The sequence below is a fragment of the Bufo bufo genome, chromosome 7, assembly GCF_905171765.1.
Source record: "Bufo bufo chromosome 7, aBufBuf1.1, whole genome shotgun sequence".
Taxonomy (NCBI): Eukaryota; Metazoa; Chordata; class Amphibia; order Anura; family Bufonidae; genus Bufo; species Bufo bufo.
In genome coordinates this window covers 163,196,615-163,205,117 of record NC_053395.1, presented here as the reverse complement: position 1 = coordinate 163,205,117, position 8,503 = coordinate 163,196,615, and the positions used below count along the sequence as shown (strand labels likewise).

The following is an 8,503-nucleotide window of genomic DNA, read 5'->3' as shown; positions in this document are numbered from 1 at the left end:
TACACAATGAGCCACTCTTTCTTCTGACAATTATCACTTGTGCATGTACAGTATAGATACAGGCAAGCATTCTGCCCCCATTACCGCATAATTTTTGGTTTCCAACAAGCCACTTTTTCTTCTGACAAGTAACACTTGTGGGTGTCATATGGGCAGGCATTCTGCCCCCATTAAGATGTAATTTCCCATAACACCGTAGTTGTTTTTAATTATCTGCACCCAATAAAGGACATGTGATGGTGCAGTGTGTGTTTAAATAAGCTGTTAACAGCATCAACCATGCATTTACCCATAGCTATGTATGTCTGTCAGTCATTCAGACATGATTTACTATTGCTGTCATTGCATTCAAGAGCTTAGGGAGGCAGGGGAGAAAAAAAAAATACAAAAATTAAAAAACAAAATTAAACATCTTTTCCTAAAAGTCCTAGGAGATTAGATGGAGCCATAGAACAATTTTCAGGGCAATTGGAGCAACTTTGGATTGGGTAGAATCGATTCAGGTCCAAACCAAACTTTGAAAACATCGCCAAACCTGAATCAAACCGAATCACAAAAGGTTCACTCATCTCTGCATTAAATATGTAAAAACTTACAATTCCTTGTCCTTTAGTGGAATAGCCTCGTATATACTTTGGTACTGGCAAGACGGGTGCTGTATTATGCTTTTTGGAATATGCTGGAGCAAAGTATCCCATACCTGCAAAAAATAAAATCCATAATAAAAAATAAAATTAAAATAATGATTACTTTCATGAGGGTTGGACTGACCCGCAATCCTTTAGTGAGCCAAGGCCCTGACACAATATATCAGGTCTCCAAATCTACAATAAAACCTCATTGGAGCCATTCACAAATAACCTGTTAGACCTTATTGATATAATGCACAACCTATGATAACAGATTGCAATTAAATATGGACACATGTTCTGTATAGGTGGTGGATGTACCCTCAGAATTAATTGCTCTGATGGGCCCAAGAATCCTGACTCCATATACAAATACAGCATCACAGAATTCTAGTATACACAAAAAAGATGTACAAATTATATCTGCGTTATCACTAATATTCATCAGCATGTTACCTCTGACATTACTGCGCTCAGATCACGTGACAAATCCTTGTATTCAATCTCAGTGGCTGGATAAAAACCATGTAAAGCCAGGCAGCCATTTGTCTTCAGTACTCGAAATGCCTCACTGAGAAACGTATCTATTGTAAAAAAATGTGCAGCAAGTCCGGCATGCACCAGGTCCACAGAGTCATTCTTCACAGGTAAGTTCTCCGCTGAAGCCACCCTATAGACAGACAGAAGAGAGATTCCCAGTATGACTGAGGCCATTTAATCCTCTCATATTAGCAGTACTAGTAATTCCAGCTCAGTACTCACATGTATGACACATTGTTTGCGGATGTACTTTGTTTAGCCAAATTTATTTGGGATTCACTAATGTCTATTCCCAGGACCTTCTCGAAGTGAGGAGCTAGAGGTAAAATGTAGCGTCCAGTCCCACAGCCAACATCCACCAGCATTCCAAGGGGCTGCTCATTTGTCTGTAGAGAAGGGAAGAGGATATTTTGTAAAGCTGAAATTTTTCTAAACCCATTAGGGCAGTATTACTAATCACGTGTAGTCAAAAAATACAACAGATTAATCACATTTGTTGATGCGGGATGATCCGGCTCACCTTCAGACTATCTAGGCTGAGTTTATCCCATCTATTATCTTAACCTCATGCCACAATTTAGCAAATAACACATTTCAAGGGGTTGTCCAAATCATATTAAAAAAAAAAAAACACTTTGCCAGCAACAGTAAATACTACTGTATATGCAAAAGTAGCGATTTCAGTTTTTGCCCCTGCACTGTCCTAGAATCCTCCCCATCAGTGTTTGCTTTCCTGGGTGCAGCAGTGACGTCCTGTACACCCAGTATCAGACTGGGGTGCCAAGGGTCCACCAGTAGAAGTGACTCTAGGGGCCCACCCTATAGTTTCATACAAATATTGACACTTAAGGAAGGTTTCAGATTTGCATCAAAATCCTTTAAAATAATACTTTATATAGGAAGCTGTATTGTAATAGTGCACATGACCGCTGCAGCTAATCACTGGCCTTGGTGCTGTACACCACTGAGGCCAGTGATTAGTTACAGCAGTCAAGTGCAGTACGCAGGTATTTTACTACGGCAGCCAAGGCAAAAAACATTATGTCCCAGCTGCAGCCTGGCAGAGAGAACAGAGTATTGGTGCTGGATCAAATAGTGATAAAAAAAAAAAAAAAATCTTTAACAGCATCCCTGTAGTTTGGCCTCAAAAATTAGAACTTAAGAACCCCCTTCAAGCTCAGTACTTAGATGCCATAACAATACCAAGCTCTGTACTTAGATAAGGTAACAGAACCAAGCTCTGTGCATAGATACAGCAACAGAACTCTGTTACACACATACTTCTACACATGCCGGCAATATTTCATACACACTGGCATACATGCAGGCACCATTTCATACATGCATGCTAGGGTTGAGCGAACCCGAACTGTAAAGTTCGGGTTCGTACCGAACTTTAGGATTTTATATTTTTTTACCCCGGACCAGACCAAGAAACATTTCAGTAAAAGTTCGGTGTTCGGCGATTTAATGGCGCTTTTTAAAAGGCTGCAGAGCAGCCAATCAACAAGCGTTTAACTCATGTGCCCTTAGAAGCCATCACAGCCATGCCTACTAATGGTATGGCTGTGATTGGCCAGTGCAGCATGTGACCCAGCATCTATATAAGTCACTCTGTACGTCACTCTGCTCTTACTAGTGTAGGGATAGGATGCTGCTGCTGTGAGGGAGAGAATAGGAAAGAATCTGATATCAGAACTTGTTAACTCTGCGATCTACAGCAATTTTTTGTGTGGGTGTAATGCAACATTTTTGTACTCTGCCCTGAGCTCACTGACACAGAAAAATAAGTTTTATCCGTCTGTTAGGTGGGCGTCGGCGGCCATTTTGTGCAAGTTCAGTGCACCAGCACTGCTTATGTGCCAGGGACAATATCTTAATCCTGTTATTTTAGTTCAGTGGGCAACATATACCCATTTTTTAAGTGCACCTGCACTGCATATGTGCCAGGGGAAGGGAAAATATAGGTAATCAGTCTGAGTTTAGGGACCCAGGAGCTGACATTCACATTTGTTTCTGTAAAGTACAATCCAAGTAAATCCATCTGTTAGATTCTGGGGGGACAAATTATATTTTTTTGCTTAAAAGTACATTTGCGCCCTGCACTGCATTTGTGATAGTGAAAGAAAATCTGTAAATCCATCTGTATCACTGAGTGAAAATTATTATTTTTTTCTCCATAAAGTACCTTTCCAGCCTTTGCTGCATTTGTTACAGTCCAATACAAGCGTTAAATACTGGTGTTATATTGTTGTTTTTAAAAAATAAATAACATTTTGTGCTAGATGCTACATTTGCGACCCTTGCTGCATTTCTGACAGTCCAATACAACCAGCCAATACTGCTGTTACATTGTTGGTTGACAAATAATTTTTTCTGACCGTGAAGTAATTGTATAAAATTTGCCTGTTAAACTATTGTGCGAGAATCAAGAAAGGTTTCCTCTTTATGACACCGGCACAGCCTTACTGTCAGTGAACTTAATTGTTGACTATTGGCGGTTACATTGTCACCTGACATAAACCATCTGTTAGTTTGGTGGGTGAACGCAAAGAATGAGGAGAGCGTCAATTAAGGGACGTGGCCCTAGTCGTGGTGTTGGTGGAGCTCCTGTTGCAGGGAGAGGACGTGGTCGATCTGTGCCAGCTACACGCACAAGTGAATTACCTTCCTCAGGTGCGAGTAGGCGACCGAACCATCAGTGTTATTTGGTAGGGCCGAATGCGGCTCTATAAATAGTGAGGCCAGAACAAGTACAGAATAGTAGACTCTGTGGGAGACAATGTGAAGGAACTGGAGGCACTGTCAGCCACCCAAAGATCAGAGTTGGGACCTGCAGCCCATGGCCATCAGTCTTTTATCTCACCCCCTTGCAAATCAACCAAGCAGTCTGAGCCCCAAGTCATGCAGCAGTCTCTTCTGATTTTTGATGACTCTGCTAGCAGGGTTTCCCAGGGCCATGCACATAATCTCTTCCACTTCTGGGGCAGGGCTGAGTGCACCGATGCCCAACCACTTATGTTTCAGGATGAGTACATGGGATGACCAACATGTCTCGGATGATGACGAAACACAGGTGCTAACTGCGGTGGCTTTCTGCAGTGTGTAGACCTACAAGGAGGGCAGGGGTGAAGACTGGGTGGAAGATGATGTGGAGGACGATGAGGTCCTCGACCCCACATGGAATCAAGGTCATGCGAGTGACCTGTCTAGTTCAGAGGAAGAGGCAGGGGTCGCACAGAGCCACCAGCGCAGCAAAAGAGGTAGCAGGTTGCAAATGCAGAGCGGCTGTCCCCTAGACAGTATGCCTGCTACTGCCCATCACACCAAGGGACTGAGTACACCAAAGCCAGCTCCAAGGAGTTCCCTGGCATGGCAGTTTTTCAGAAAATGTGCTGACAAGACACGAGTTGTTTACACGCTGTGCAATCAGAGCCTGAAGCGAGGCATAAACGTTCTCAACCTGAGGACAACCTGCATGTGGAGTAGACACCTAAAAAAACAAGGTCTCTGGCTCCTCCTGCTTCCTCTTCTGCTGCAGTCTCAGCCTCTTTATCCCCCTCTGGAGTGGCAGTGGCACCTGCCACCCCGCAAACAGAGGATCTGACAGCAACGCCACCACCTGGGTCACCAAGCATCTCCACAATGTCCCATGGAAGCATTCAGCTGTCTATCTCCCAAACACTGGAGCGAAAGAGAAAAGTACCCCCCCACCCACCTGCGATCCCTGGCTCTGAATGTCAGCATTTCAAAATTCATGGCTTTTGAAATGCTGTCATTCCGTCTGGTGGAGACGGAGAGTTTTAAAAACCTTATGGCGGTGGCTGTCCCACAGTAAGTCATGCCCAGCCACCACTACTTTTCCAGGCGAGCCATCCCTTCCCTGCACAACCAAGTGGGGGGCAAAATCAGGTGTGCACTGCGCAACGCCATCTGTGGCATGGTGCACCTCACTATGGATATGTGGACCAGTAAGCACGGTCAGGGACGTTATATCTCCCTAACAGCACACTGGGTAAATACAGTGGCGGCTGTGCCTGAGGCGGATAGCAGTTTAGCGCATGTCCTTCCACCACTGAGGATTGCAGGGCGCTTCAGTTTGCCTCCTGTTGCTTCCTCCTCCTACTTCGCATCTTCATCCGGTCAGCGTAACACCTTCACCAACTTCAGCACAGCCAGGAGTAAACGACAGCAGGCAGTTTTAAAACGTATCTGTTTGGGGGACAAACCCCACACCGCGCAGGAGCTGTGGACGGGCCTTGAACAACAGACAGGAGTGGTTTGTGCCAGTCAGCCTCAAGCCCGGCCTGGTAGTGTGCGATAATGGGCGAAATATCGTAGAAGCTCTGGGACTAGCCAGTTTTACGCACATCACTTGCCTGGCGCATGTGCTGATTTTGTTTGTTTTAAAATTGTTTTTATTGGTTTTACAGCAGTAGGATGTACAATCTTTGTTTGCCTATATAGGCATAAGAACACGAATGCATCTGAAGTTGTACAGTCGTATGATAAAGTGCATATCACATAATAACAAATAAAAAGGAAGGGGGGGGACAATAACGTAGGGAGGTCTGAGGGGATGAAAGGGGTGGGGGGGGTGTGCTGATTTTGGTGGTGCAGAGGTTCCTTAAAAATTACCCCAATATGTCAGAGCTGCTGCATAAAGTGCGGGACGTCTGTGCACGCTTTCGGCGTTCTCACCCTGCTGCTGCTCACCTGTCAGCGCTGCAGCGCAACTATGGCCTTCCCGCTCACTGCCTCATATGTGATGTGCCCACAAGGTGGAAATCCACCATACACATGCTGGCCAGACTGTGCGAGCAGCAGTGGAGTTTCAGCTGCAGCATGCACGGGTGAGTCGCTCTGCGGAACAGCACCACTTAACCACCAATGACTGGGCCTCCATGCGAGTCCTGTGTTCTTTGTTGCGCTGTTTCGAGTACTCCACAAACATGGCCAGTGCCGATAACGCCGTTCTCAGCGTAACTATCCCACTTTTATGCCTCCTTGAAAAAAGGGAAGCGTCCATTAACGGAAGTGGATCCGTTACACACTGCTAGCGATAATGGAAGAGGATTGGGCACAGGAGGAGGAGGAAGGAATCATTTTGTAGGGTTTCCAGCCAGTCATTCACAAGTAACTCTGAGGGTGGGTTCCTGCACCCACAAAACACCAGGTACACAATTGTCCAGCCAGGGCACAGTTCTGGAGGATGACGAGGTGGAGGATGAGTAGGAGGAGGAGATGGAGGAGGAGGAACCTTGTTCACAGCAGGGTGCCACCCAGACCAGCTCATGGCCATCACTGGTGCATGGCTGGGGGGGGGGGGGATACAGAGGACACAGATAAACCTCCCACAGAGGTCAGCATTTTGTTGCCTCTGGGCAGCCTGGCACACATGAGCGATTACATGCTGCAGTGTTCCGCAACGACCGCCGAGTTGCCCACATTCTAACTTGTGCTGATTACTGGGTGGCCACGCTGATGGATCCACATTACAAGGACAACGGAGCGTGATCGTAAGATGCGCGAGTACAAGTGCACGCTGGTAGACGCTCTGCTGGTGGCATTCCCACCTGACATCGCCTTGTGCTTCCACTGTGCCCCCAAGGCAGAGGACGAGGTCGCCAATGCAACTGGGGCACCGCCAGCATCTCAGAAGGCAGGGTTAGCATGGCCGAAATGTGGAAAAGCTTTGTCAGCATGCAACAACCAGCACCACCAGCTGATATGGAACGTCTTAGCAGGAGGCAGCATTTCACCAACATGGTGGAGCAGTATGTGTGCACATGCCTACACTTACTGAATGACGGGTCTGCCCCCTTAAACTTTGGGTCTCCAAATTGGTCACGTGGCCTGAGCTTGCCCTTTATGCCTTGGAGGTGCTGGCCTGCCCTGCAGCCAGTGTATTAGCTGAACGTGTGTTTAGCACGGCAGGGGGCGTCAGACAAGCGCAGCCGTCTGTCCACAGCCAATGTGGACAAGCTCATGTTCAATAAAAATGAACCAGGCACTTGTCCGTACCTTGTGCAGAATAGACATGTATACCGGCCTTAACCAGCCATTGTTATACTACAGCGCAATTGCTCATTCTTGTATTTTGGATATTTCACACACTGGAGTGTACCCTAATAAAAAAAATATATAAAAAAATTAAAACCAAAAACCAGTGTTGGCTACCTCCTCCTCCAACACTACATCCACTGCTTCATCAAACTCCTCCATATAGACCTCCACCTCAAATTAGATATTTTTTTTGATTTGTACATATTTTATTTTATGTCATTTCAATACTTTGCTACATTTTCGGGTGAGATTCACCAATTTTTTGGCTCTGATATACCACTGCTATACCTAGTAGACAGGTAAAAAAAATAATAATCACAAATTTGTCTGTTACATTATTGGGTTGACATTTTACAATTTTGGACGTGAATAAACCCCTGCTCTGCATAGGTGATAGGGAATAAAATTCCTCTTTAACCGCCTCCGGACCACCTAACGCAGGATCGCTTTCCGGAGGCGGCAGCCCCGCATATATGCGTCATCTCGCGAGACGCGAGATTTCCTGTGAACGCGCGCGCACACAGGCGTGCGCGTTCACAGGATCGGAAGGTTAGCGAGTGGATCTCCAGCCTGCCAGCGGCAATTGTTCGCTGGCAGGCTGGGGATGCGATTTTTTTTAACCCCTAACAGGTATATTAGACGCTGTTTTGATAACAGCGTCTAATATACCTGCTACCTGGTCCTCTGGTGGTCCCTTTTGTTTGGATTGACCACCAGAGGACACAGGCACCCCTTATTAACCCCTGATCACCCCATATAGACTCCCTGATCACCCCCTTGTCATTGATCACCCCCCTGTAAGGCTCCATTCAAACGTCCGTATGTTTTTTACGGATCCACGGATACATGGATCGGATCCGCAAAACACATACGGACATCTGAATGGAGCCTTATAGGGGGGTGATCACCCCATATAGACTCCCTGATCACCCCCGTCATTGATCACCCCCTTGTAAGGCTCCATTCAGACATTTTTTTGGCCCAAGTTAGCGGAATTTTTTATTTTTTTCTTAGTCTCATATTCCACTAACTTGTGTCAAAAAATAAAATCTCACATGAACTCACCATACCCCTCACGGAATCCAAATGTGTAAAAATTTTTAGACATTTATATTCCAGACTTCTTCTCACGCTTTAGGGCCCCTAAAATGCCAGGGCAGTATAAATACCCCACATGTGACCCCATTTCGGAAAGAAGACACCCCAAGGTATTCCGTGAAGGGCATATCGAGTCCATGAAAGATTGAAAAAAAAAAATTTCCGCTAAC

At 45.8% G+C, this 8,503-nt stretch overlaps 1 protein-coding gene across 1 annotated transcript in view; it reads right to left on the bottom strand.

Moving 5' to 3' along the window:
• Positions 1-1,102: 1,102 nt before the first annotated feature.
• Positions 1,103-8,503, bottom strand: part of LOC121008804 (putative methyltransferase DDB_G0268948) — a 36,935-nt gene continuing 29,534 nt past the window's right edge. The window contains exons 3-5 of the mRNA XM_040441498.1: positions 1,392-1,555; positions 1,188-1,299; positions 1,103-1,141 (exon numbers count right to left, since the gene is read on the bottom strand). Of these exons, the coding sequence (XP_040297432.1) occupies positions 1,103-1,141; positions 1,188-1,299; positions 1,392-1,555 (315 nt within the window). The remainder of the gene's footprint in view (positions 1,142-1,187; positions 1,300-1,391; positions 1,556-8,503) is intronic.